At 43.9% G+C, this 12,116-nt stretch overlaps 1 protein-coding gene across 3 annotated transcripts in view; it reads right to left on the bottom strand.

Moving 5' to 3' along the window:
- Positions 1-12,116, bottom strand: part of ACACA (acetyl-CoA carboxylase alpha) — a 197,325-nt gene that overhangs the window by 127,899 nt on the left and 57,310 nt on the right. For all 3 annotated transcript variants that reach the window (XM_029912558.1, XM_024195395.2, XM_029912557.1), the window contains 5 exons: positions 9,800-9,924; positions 4,650-4,763; positions 3,262-3,375; positions 2,182-2,271; positions 1,165-1,283 (listed from right to left, as the gene is read on the bottom strand). In XM_029912558.1, coding sequence (XP_029768418.1) covers positions 1,165-1,283; positions 2,182-2,271; positions 3,262-3,375; positions 4,650-4,763; positions 9,800-9,924 — 562 coding nt within the window. The remainder of the gene's footprint in view (positions 1-1,164; positions 1,284-2,181; positions 2,272-3,261; positions 3,376-4,649; positions 4,764-9,799; positions 9,925-12,116) is intronic.

Raw genomic sequence — 12,116 nt, 5'->3', positions numbered from 1 at the left:
CACCCGCGTATGCCAGCAGTCAGTTTGCCCCCGTATCAGCATGTAGACTGGGCTTGGATGGCAAGGTGCTCTGACTCAGTCCCTAGTGAGGAGATGTTGAAGGACAGGAAACAGAACTAAGCTTCTGGATGTAGCTACCTGAGACTCAGTGTGATGGGGAGAGGAGATTTCTGAACAAAGCAGCTCTCCTTTGGGTAGGTGAGAGTTCTCATTCTCCAGCTGACCTTGTCTAATTGAGTTGGCACACAGTACTAGGACAGTGGTCAGCACAGACAGGCCAAACAACCCCCAAGCTACAAACAGAAGTAACTGTGAGCACTAGCAAACAGCAGGAAGCAAATGGAGACAGAACAGAGGGACAGAGTATTATAAAACAGCACCAAAAATAGCATGCAATTATTTACAAATATTCCAGAGATGAAGGAAACAGATGAGACCAAATGCATGGCCCATTTGTATCATGAGTGCTTTGCACTGCTTGTTGAGGACACTCATTCATTTCAGAGCAAACCAGATTCTGAAAATCACTTCATAAAACGTACCGATGGACTCTCAGTGAATTGAGACTGTCCCCACTGTCCAACCCCATCAAAAAGAAAAAAGAAAAAAAATAAGGGAAAAGACATTTGGAGACAAAGAAGGAAAACTGCACTCTTCTGAGGGGGCTGGTCCCGTTCTGCCAACCTAGTACAGATCAACAGTGGCATCCAGTGGCCAAAAAGACTCATCACAACCTTTGGCTCTAGTGCTCTCTCGACTTCTTTGGGTGAAATAATTCAATGTAAAACTGGTTTCAAAATGTTCTCCCCAAGTCTCTAGTTAGGGATCCCTAGTGCAAGCAAAGAACAACCTTGATAATCTGAGAATCCTGCGGGATGCTGAGGAAGATCAGATAATCAAGGTACTTTTCAATGTAATGAGTAGATGTTGGCAGCTGTGACCCTTGTTTTAGATGACGGGAGTGAGTGGTGGATAACTGAGGCATTCGAAAATGGGGCAGTACTGAGTTTCATCTTGATTAACTTGTTCATCTTTCTTAAGACTAACTGATACATCTCTCTCCACTCTTGCTCACTGAATTCTGTTCCATGTTTTCCCCTGATGACATGTGACACAACCCTTCATAAACCCCTGACTCCAAAGGTACCTGAATTCAGGCCTGACCTGTTTGGATGCGAGGTGGGTAGCATGAACTGGAATTCCACAACACAAGTGTTGTCCTTCAGCTGGCGATGCTGGACACTGTTCAACTCATAGGCGATGTACGCCCTTCGAACGTACACCTGGTTAAAAAGAAATTCTTGGTCAGTTCAACTGGGCTGGGGAGATAGAAGTGATACAATGGAGGAGTCACAAAAAAACAAATGCCTCCAAAATGAATAGCTTCTGGATTTTTTTTTTAAACTCAAGAAACAGGAGATCAAAATACTATTACCTGAAAACTGCTAGAACAGATAAATGTCCCCATCTCAGACAGTGGCCTATATGCTATATCCTTCAGAGGCAGGCCAAAACACAAACAATGTACATAAATTTGAAATATTATTCTGGGGGTGGGGATTTCTTCCTGACCTTAACTGGTGATTAGTTTCTGCTCTGAAGCATGAAGAATGAGATAAGCGATATGTTATGGAAGAGAGAGTAAGCTCCCCCAAATGCAGGAGAGGAGGCTACAGTTAGGTGAAAGGCAGCAGTTCAGAAAACTCACTGTGATACAAACACCACACAGGGTTTTCTGGAGTGCTAGCTATACATCACTCAGAGTGCAGACCATTTTCTAAGGCACCAGCTTCACCCTCTGCCCCTGCAAGGAGGCAATTCGTCTTTAAACAAAGGAGACAGGTTGGATCTGAGATTTTTGGTCCAGCCCATTATAAGGTTAAATGGCAGATACCAAGTTTGGATCTAAACTTCCTCAAAATGTAGAAATATTTGTGTCTCAGTGCTAAGCTCAAAGCTCACCTAACAGTTAGTTTTGCTGAGCAAGGGAATGATGGCCAGGGCATCAAGGTTATAGCACAGTGCCTGTTATTTCCAGAGTGTCAAAGGGATCCTTCACTCTCAACTGGCCATATACTAGAGATAGTCACAGAGGGACCTCAAGACAACATCTCGACAGACAGACAGATTGGGGGAAAACATAAAGGAAGAAAGTTTGTTTTCAAGTGGGCAGAAACATACCTCCAGAGCTGCCATTCGCACCACCTGGTTACTATGGTAGAAAAAATTTGGTAGCACATCAAAGATGGATGTTTCGGACAGAATGAGTTTCTGAAAGAGATCACGTACAGAAGGGTTTTACAAGAGAATGTCTTGCTTTTACAGAGGAGTCAAAAGTTTCCATCGAAACAAAATTCTGATGGAAATTTTTTTTTGCACAAATATTTTTCTGTTTTCTGACAAGGGCTACTTTCTACAGCTTTTCTTTCATTATTTTCATTGTGGCAGCATTTAGAGGTCTCAGTCAGGTATCAGGGCCCCTTTGTGCTAGGCACTTTACAGGCATATAACAAAATCAATCGCTGTGCCTTAAAGAGTTTACAGTCTAAATTCTAAGCCAATCTGCCGCAGGAGAAGCCACCTTGCAGTTCCCTAATTGCCTTGAGTCACAGTCTGTACACCACACAGCAATTAACCCCTTCACAGTTACAAGGCAAAAAGAACAGGGGCCTGTGCCAACACCTCAGATGAGTATTTGGCTGCAAAACTAAAATAGCACTACGACTAGAGGACAGCCCTGCTTACTGGATGACTTAAAAATCGGCAGAGACATTTTCGTGTTCAGTCTATGGGTTTGGGGATTTACAAACATATACATGCTTTCATAATTCACCCCCAGCCCCTGCAGAAAGGGCAATTCAGGGCACTGCTCTGATGCCTACAGCTCAATATATTCCCTTTCACAGTGGGCTGCAGAGAAGTACATGGTGATATTTTTCAGGGAAATTAATCAATTGTTTAAGGAGTTATTACATTAGGAGTGAAAACGTGTTTCGGAGAAGATTAACAAGCATCCCAAAATCCACACAAGCTAGTACTAGGAAAACACATTCTTTCCAGCACTTAGTATTAAACAGGGTCACTGCTAGAGTTGTGCAAGGCCTACACCTGACATACCCTGGCAGTGGTCTCCTCTGGATGAGATCTTCCATACAGACTTTGAGCCACGCATTTTTGTAAGGCAAGGTTTTGTACAAAACTGGTACCACTGCGCTTAGTGAGAGGAAAGTGAGGAACCAGGAAAAAGAATCCTGTAGATACCTGTAAGTTCTCAATGCAGAACTGGTGTCCGTACATGTCAATGGCTGACAGGAAGATGGACTCCACCTGGTTGTGACGCAGCTCGTATGATGGCAAATGGGAAGCAATGAGAACCTGGTAAGACAGAAGGATGCAAAGGGTGAGTGCCAGAGAGAACTGTTATGCTGGTCCATTATCAGAAGGATGCACTGCAAGAGCTGCAAGTCTATCCCACCAGTAGCCACCATACTCCCTACTAGAAGAGAACGTTAGCTACATGTATGAACTCTAGGCTCTGTAGCACAAGAGTGATGCTGCAAAATTTAGTCTCATTTGTGTATCTCTGTGAATTGTATTACTGGGTACTCCCCAGAGAGAAAGGGAACAGCTTCAATCAAGTTTCATCAGTGCATGTGATTTAGCACTGCAAAGCAGCTAGTCCTGGGGATTGCCCGACCGGCTGTTAATTGGAAAGCAGAGCTGGCAGGTAGCAGCCATGGGGAGGCCTGCAATGGAGCCAGCCTTTCACAGCTCCAGAGCAAACCAAGCACGAGCCACCTGTGCCAAGTACTAAATATCCAACACCGAGATGATGACAGGAAGGGGCAGCAGCTCGCAAGGGAAAACAAAACACAACAGCAGCATAAAGAGACACCCAAGGACTGCAACATCATCCCCCCAGCATGCTGCCGAGAGGGTCAAAAACGCTGAATGGTTCAAGGAGATGGATACAAATCAGGAGAAAACATAAGGTCACTGAACGGCTTCAAACACCCCCATTCATTTTCAACGCTCATGCACTGAAATAAAAGGAGAGATCCCCAAACTGTCAGCTTCCCTGCTGAAGACTTTTAGAATGGAAATGGGGACTGCAGGGTGAGAGAAGCTAACCAGACTTCCAGGGTTAGCATTATACCCTCCCAATCCCTAATATCTACAGACTAACCACTAGCTAGGGAGCTCAGCAAAATATCCAGGTGTACATAGGAGATTCAAATGATCATCTACATTGGAATCTTGGAAAGGACACGATCAAGGTTTTCCCCATTATTTTAAATCATGATTTACAAGAACCCTTTGGGAACTGGAAAGAGCTATCCACATTTCAATCTCCGTTCTTGGTATATTCACTGGTTTGTTATTGTAGGGTTAGTGAGGAATCCCAGACTGCACACCCTGGTTATACATCGGCTTGTTATCGTAGGGTTGCTCATGAGTACTGGGTTTTGGTTTTTTTATTTGTTCAGGGATTAAAAAAAAAAAAAAACCAACACTAACCCATCAAAATTCCTCGACTTTGCAAAACAGACGATTAAAATACAAAGCAAGTCCAATTTTGATCCTGCCAAGCTTGACAAGGTCCCCTTTTAGCAATGATCAGCACAGAATGCGGAAGGTGCTGCACTTACCTGACGTGCTCGCAGGGCCACTTTTGCATTGGTCGTCTTGCTGAGCTGGGTCAGCTCGGTTAGAATATTAATTAATTCATCTGTCAAGGTGGGGTCTCGGCCACACAGCTGATCCTTGTTTAAAAAAAAAAAAAAAAAAGACCTTGGAAGTGTTGAAAATGAAGATGACCTCCCACAAGTAACTTAGAAATAAAGCAATGTTCTTAGATACATTGTTGAAGCTGTGAACATTCCCCAGTGCTTTCATAATGTTACCTGCCGAAGGAAAGTACATGAGCTGAAGAGGAAATGGGAGAGGGGAAGGAGGAGGTAGGCAAAATCACTCATTTGATTGTCCGTATGCAACGTTTGTTGGGACAGCCAAGCACCTGGCAAAGTAGGGCATTAAACTGCCAACAAAATACAGCACAAACGTCTCCCCAACACCCAGCCTCAGCTCTGGATCAAAAGTGTCCCCCAGCAACAATCCAGAGTACAAGAAACATTTGACCAGAATGAAACACCTTGTAATGCGCAATGAAGATTAGCAAACTTGGCTCTGGAAAATGATCAGAAGGAAAGCGTTTTGCAGCTGGGGACCCTCTGTACATATCTTGCAGCACCACTCGTGCCTTTGGTCACACTGCCCTCTATGGCTAGAACAGCTTCTTCTCTTCCTATGCAACAACTGGCTTCCCTCTCCTCAAAGCTCATTTCTGTCAACCCCCTTCTCCAGCACTAATCACCACTCCTGCGATATTCTGCTTCTTCCCCCGTGCTAATTATATTAAAAACAAAAACAATTAAGAAAAATTACAAATCTGTAACAAAATTAATGACCTGATGGTTTCCCAGAAATAAGTTTCTTTCCACTTCTTCCCTGGCCCCTTCATTCTGTTGTTTTCTCCTCCATAGGTCTAATATAGGTCCTGATCTTGCAATGAGCTCTTTGTGGACCTCTATCTCCACTTAAGAATTGGGACCACATATTGTGAACTCTTGGGACAGAGACCTTCCCCTTTTACTTGTCTATAAAGGCCACATTACACCAGTGTCATTACACATGTTCACATACACACCAAAAAACGGACCACCAGCCATAACAGCCAGAGAGTGTCAGCAAAACCGTTTAGAAAAGCACGTTTTCCAAACAGAATCCTTGAAAAGAAACTGCTAGGCTAATTCTAAACCCAAAATATAGAGTAGGAAAATAGAAGTGTCTTCACAGAATTCATGACTAGTAAAAATTATTCCATGATAACTTAAAACTCCCATGAGAACAGTTTGCTTTTAACATTCCCCAAATGATGCAACATAGTGCTAAGCAAAATTGGTTACAAGCAGAAGTGAAATTGACTAGTTCATGTCCACTGTCTAAACTGAGTGAATAGCAACAAGGAAACTAACCAGCATGAGTGGTGAAGTGTGTTGCAGTTTCAAAATTCTGAAATAACTGGAAAAAAACGGTCATAGAAGTACAGAAATTTGTTTTCTCTCTACGTATAAGCGGTGCAATTCTGTAAACAGGTCCAGAGGTAGTTCTTAGCCTCATGAGCAATTGCACAGCTTTCAACTACTCACAGTGATTTGCACGACAAGGACCCAAAGTTTGTAACCTGCGGTCGCCTCTGTGTTTCTTTCGTACAACACTCCCATACTATTCACATATACAATGAATCATAGGAGGCAAATGAGAGATGAAATGGGGATTTGGGACAGCAAACAACAGATGGTGCCTTAAAGTTTTAAGAGAATTTAAGCACTTGCAGACCAGAGGGCCCTTTTAAGAGTCAAGAAATACAACGGGAAAGGGGCAAAATATCTACATAGCGGGTTAGATTATATGGTAAGCCTGCTGGCAGGAATAAAATAAAAATAAACCAACAATATAAACCTCAGAGACTTGCTAATAATAGTCCTCCTCCAAGCCTAGCAAGTTTTAAAATTGTTCTTGATCCCTTTCTCTAACACTCTACGTCTCCCGCTCCAGCTTTATGCCATTTCTAGGAACCTACCTACAACAATGGAACAGTTCAAAGTCAAATCATTTTCAGTTAGCTTGGCTACCAGCTTGTAGACTATTGTCTCCCACTAACAGGGCTTAACAATGAACACCATAGAGATGACCGTAAACCCCTTCAAGTTACATTTGTATCTGCAGACAGAGAACGTTTTAAGAATTGTTCACCTGGTGTTTAAAAAAGTATATGGTTCTGTAGTACTATGCCATATCTACTCCTACAAAAGCTGGCTGCTGACGAGACTTAGGAGTTGTCATATGTTATGCTTCTGGAGCTTTGTGGCAGCAGTAGGGATAGAACTTGGACCCTCCTTGGGTCTCTACCACTTGAACAAAAGGAAAATTTCTGTTAAAATAATCCTCAGATTCCTTTTTAATAATGGATTCCCAGGATACATCAGGAACAGCAACATTAGCATCAGTGTGTCCTGACATGATGTTTGCCTGAGGACGACAAACTTAACAACCCCGGATAAAGAGCTCGGCAACCTTTAAAATGCCATTACTTTCACCAACGCATGTACCAAGAGATCTCTATGACCTGGAAGAATAATACAAATTACAGATGAGAGGGAAGGATGATCTTGTGGTTAAGGGACTGGGCTGCAAGAAATCACAGTTCAATTCCCAGCTCTGACACAGACATCCCTGTGACCTTTGGAAAGTCACTTAATCTCACTAGACCTCAGGTCCCCACTTTATATTATATTTCCCTATACCCCACGATCCATGTGAGGATACATTCACTAGCAAGGCACTTGGATACTATGATATTGGTGGCTATGCAAACAGCTTTTATATGACCTACTAGCTCATCCAGTCTGTCTCTGCCAAGCACAGGATTATTCCCTAAAATATGTCTTCTAGGGCTGTTTTTTAACAGTTCCAAGCAACTAGGCTTCCAGCATCTCCTTAAGGTGACTATAGGAAGAGGAGAGAAAGGAGGGTTGGGGAAGGGAGGGAGAAAACATAGAGAAAGAGAAAGAAGAATAGAAGGAGTTGAGAAAAACAGATTTGAGCTTTCCCATCTGTCAGTGAGGCCCTCCCCACCCTCTGAGAGAGATTTTTCCATGAAAGCGAAGACATAAGCAGGACTCTCGGCCTTTAAGTCTCAGCTTGCACAGGGGGAAAAATACGAAACAAAAAGTTTCAGTCCCATCCTAGCAAGAAACAATCAGTATGACAACAACAAAAATAAAGCAGCTAGCTGGTGTTCCCATTGGCGTCTGCCTCTGCTGATTGGTGAAGGCAGTGAGCAAAGCCTCAAACCAGTTCTCTGACAAGGCCTAACGCCTCCCCGGCACCCCCGTGTAATTACACACTTGAGTGACTGGACTCTGAAGAAAATTGAAGGCCTGAGCTGCAAACAGCTGCCATTTTCTCTCTCCATCACACCAGCATGATTACTTGAGAAATGAACAGCCCCGGCTCAAAGCTACTCCAGAATTCTCAGAGGAAATATGGCTCCGTGTTCAAATAATGAGATTCTTAAGGCAAGCGTTACTTACAATCACACCGGGAAAAAAAAAAAAATAAAGGAATGCCAGGGCCTTTTTATCTTACAAATGAGAATTTAAGAAACCCAGCCACAGTCTGGGGCAATCATTACTCTTCTGCTCCTCTCAGGAGGGTTTTGGGGGTTTTATTTGGGTGCTTTGGATCTATTTTTAGAGGCAGAAAAACAGGACGTCTTTAGCAAAAGAGAAAAGACAACCTTTAATTAGCTTCTTAGAAAGCAAGACTTCAGCTCGGGTTTACGGTTAAAATCACAAGGGTCTCTAACTCCGCCTCTTTACAGTTCCGCTTTGCAGAGCATTATTCATTACTGGAAATTTTCTTAAGGTTTTGTTTGCTTGTTTTTTCTATTTAGATCGCAGAATAAAATGGGACACGCTGAGGGTTTTCACCTTCTTTTGACGGCGGGATAAACACAGTGGAGTTTCTCCCATTCCTGGGAGCCTGGAACTCCTGGGGGCTCAGAAATCAGCCTAAGACAGTTATAAACCCTCCCCCCATTTTCAGTGGGGTGGCTAATTTGCCTTTCTGAATACTGAGGAGGAACTGGCATCCCTGAAAACTGAAATTCTTCCGGTAGTTAACAAGCTAGACAGGCAACCATGGAGCTGAGGAGGGTCTCCCTGTTATCGTCAAGCAGACGGTTCTCTAGACCGGGTCAATCTCAGGAATCTCCCAAGTTGCCATCTGCAGTGTAAAATTCGGAGGTGGTGAGTTCCAAGATGGGGGGGCTCTATGGCGTACAAAGAAAACCCAGTCCTACGGTCTCCTTACACATTTGCATACAAGTTGAACTGAAGCGTAAAATACGGCATGGCCATGCTATGATGCCTCAGGCCTATTTGAAGGGGCCACCTTTTTGCCAAGAGGCTAATTCAGCATCAAGGGCTGCAGCTGGTCAGAAAGCAGCACTGAAGTCTAACAGGGGGCTCTCTGATCTCACAACCATAGAGAGAGTAACAGAGAGTAACTGCTACTGAGCCTATGGGAGCAGAGACATGAGACTACACAGTGGTTCATAACTGAAGAGTAGATGAAACCCCAAGGGTTATCCACTTGGACAGGCCAATATGTGAGGTCACTGCCAGGACCATATCCTCATTAGCCCTGATGGATAATAGGAAAGTCCATATTTGAACGCCTAGAGCCCCTTTACCCTAAAAACTGATCTGCTTTTTGTATACATGGCAGTGAGAATCGGAGGCTGGCACAGAGTTAGGACCCTGGAGAGCTCCAGGAAACCCAAGAAGCAAAGTAAAGCTGAACAAATACGTAGTGCAGTCATTAGTGGCTAAAAGGCAGCACTTAGTGGCTCTCCAATGATTTACGTGAAAATAATTATTTTATTTTCTGTTCCAAGTAGACAAAATAAACCACTGTCACAACAGGCCCTTGTTGCAACCTTATTGGCAGCCTGAGCAGGAAAAAAAACCTAAAAATTGGATGTTCCATGGAAACTGAGTTAACTTCACTGGGCTGAGGTATACTGACAAGGCAGCGTAGGGAACTGCACTCACTGCCAGGTCTGCGGTTAAAGGACCACAGTCTCTGGGCTGAGGGCTGTCAACTCAGCATCTTTCACCAGCACTAAACGTTCACATATAAGGTAAAAAGAAGTCCTGAGGGCCAAACTTACAATGAGCATCGTTACGAGGAGGTTCTTCTTGGTAACTTGAGCATGAGAGAAGATGTAGTTCAACACAGCATTCATGTCACTTTTGTTCTCTTCCCGAAGGGCAAAGACACACTTGTCATAGTGACCTGCAGTCAGAAATGAAACATGAGGACCCACAGCATTCTGTCCAGCCTGCACACTGGGGTAGCGCTGGATGCATCTGGCTGGACACATTTGGTTATTTTCTTAACATAACTTGGTGAATCTGAGGGACAGAAGCATTTTTACTGGAAACTTTAGAAATCCTAGACGGTTTTAAGTACTGTCCTGTCACTTGCTTTCATCAACTCCAATGCCAAATCAATGCTTTGTGAATTACGCAGGGAGAGTGCTGAGGGCTAGTTAAGAAGGAGTTATCTTTCACTCAGAGAAGAATCAGAAAATAACCAGATGGCATGTGAGTTCTTCTTCTCTAATGAGTTGATGTGGAAATGAATCTCTAGGTATGTCTACACTGCAATGTAAATCCAGGGTTTGAACTCAGGTTCAAGTCTAACACCCCGTCCGTCTACACACAAATCACACTAACCCAGGGCTTGGACCTAGGACCCCACAGGGGTGGATAGTCTGAGCCTGAGTCAAGCCGGGACCCAGGATTCAAGCTTTATTGCTTTGCAGTTGTAGACCCAGCCCAACTGGACTTGTGCTCTGGGAGTCCACCAAAAATATTCCCCAATCCCACAGGCCGACTTCCTTTGTCCTCTGAACAGTCAAGCTTGGTCGACAGTCAAGTTTTCCCCACACTGCAAACAAAGGGTTAGAGCAGCCACACACTGGGAGGGTGCTAGGAAGTCTGGGACATGGGTAGTTGGACTCCAGCCCACATAATGCAGTATAGACACGAAGCCCAAGGCTGGGACCTAGGATTCAACAACTCCTAACTTGGAGTTACAAAGGAGACGCTCAAGCCCTGGGTTAACCAAGCCAGGGTCTGCTAACTCAAATTCGACTCACCCTGGGCTCACTTTGCAGTATGGACATATCCTGTAACACTAGAAAGCTTGGAGTGCACGGGGGCAGGAGGGAAGAAGAGTAGAACTGAATCGGAAAGAGCGTTATCTGCAATAGCTTAAAAGCAGCAGTGGTTCACTGCCATCCTGTGACTAGTAACAGTACTGCAAGGTTCACATTGAAATACCTGGCTATGGTATTCTGCACGGAAATCTGAGAATTGTTCTTTATAAAGAGAGCATTGAAAAGTCTCCTGGTACCTTACAGCGGTTTCAACTGAAACAATGGATTTCTTATTGCATTCCATTTTCTTACAGTAGTATTTACTACTGCATTGCCCACTTATTTACCAGCTGCCACGGTAAATGTAATGGTGGATCTGATCTTAGCTAATTTCTTTACACTTCTTCACACGCTCAAGTGCTCAGAAGTCGGGAAATAAAACAGTTCACAAAGCCATGCTGTCTTCACCAATCTAAAGAGCCAAGAAGCTACATTTCAGTTTCGAGCTTCAGAGAGGTGATATAGGAGGGGGGAAACTTTTAATACTATAACGGGGTTCAAAAGGGAGCTAGATAGATTCATGGAAGATAGCCATTGATGTACCTATTAGCCAGGATGGGCAGGAATGGTGTCCCTAGCCTCTGTTTGCCAGAAGCTGGGATTGGGTGACAGGGCATGGATCACTTGATGATAACCTGTCTGTTCATTCCCTTTGGGGCACCTGCCATTGGCCACTGTCAGAGGACATAATACTGGGCTTGATGGACCTTTGGTCTGACCCAGTATGGCCGCTCTTATGTTACGTTTAATCATAGGCCCTTGCAGACAGCAAGAACCAGCAAAGGCAGGCACAGAAAGTCAAAATAAACCAAACATGAAGCAGCACAGAGTGGGCAGAACTCTGCCTGACTGAATCTTAAAGCGCTCAGAAGCATACTGTGAATTAACGAATCATGTTTTGAATTCTGCCTCTTTTCTGGAGCTACTTCAACCCTGAATCATGTAAAGTTTCAGCTTACAAGGCTCTGGAGTAATTAAAAAAAAAAAAAAGAGTGCATGCATGTAGAAGATGCACCACATTTACACAGCTCAACAAGATGAAAAGCCCAGAGAAGGGGTGATGAAGTCAATTGTCAGCCCCTGTTGTGAAGATGTTCACAGCACTGACCCAAAAAGAATCAGTGTCACGTTAAGGCACCTAAGTAGAGAGAGAGGAGAGATGAGAGGATGTGAAAGACGTCGTGTCTGCCAGTGGTGGACAGGCACTAGCACAGGCTTAACCTACTAGGGGAATCCGGTGGCTGGACTTGTTGCTGTGTGCACT

Source organism: Terrapene carolina, unplaced genomic scaffold (assembly GCF_002925995.2).
Source record: "Terrapene carolina triunguis isolate 2854851 unplaced genomic scaffold, T_m_triunguis-2.0 Scaffold231, whole genome shotgun sequence".
Lineage (NCBI taxonomy): Eukaryota > Metazoa > Chordata > Testudines > Emydidae > Terrapene > Terrapene triunguis.
Note: the sequence above shows the minus strand (reverse complement) of the source record. Positions and strands in the feature narration are given on the sequence as shown.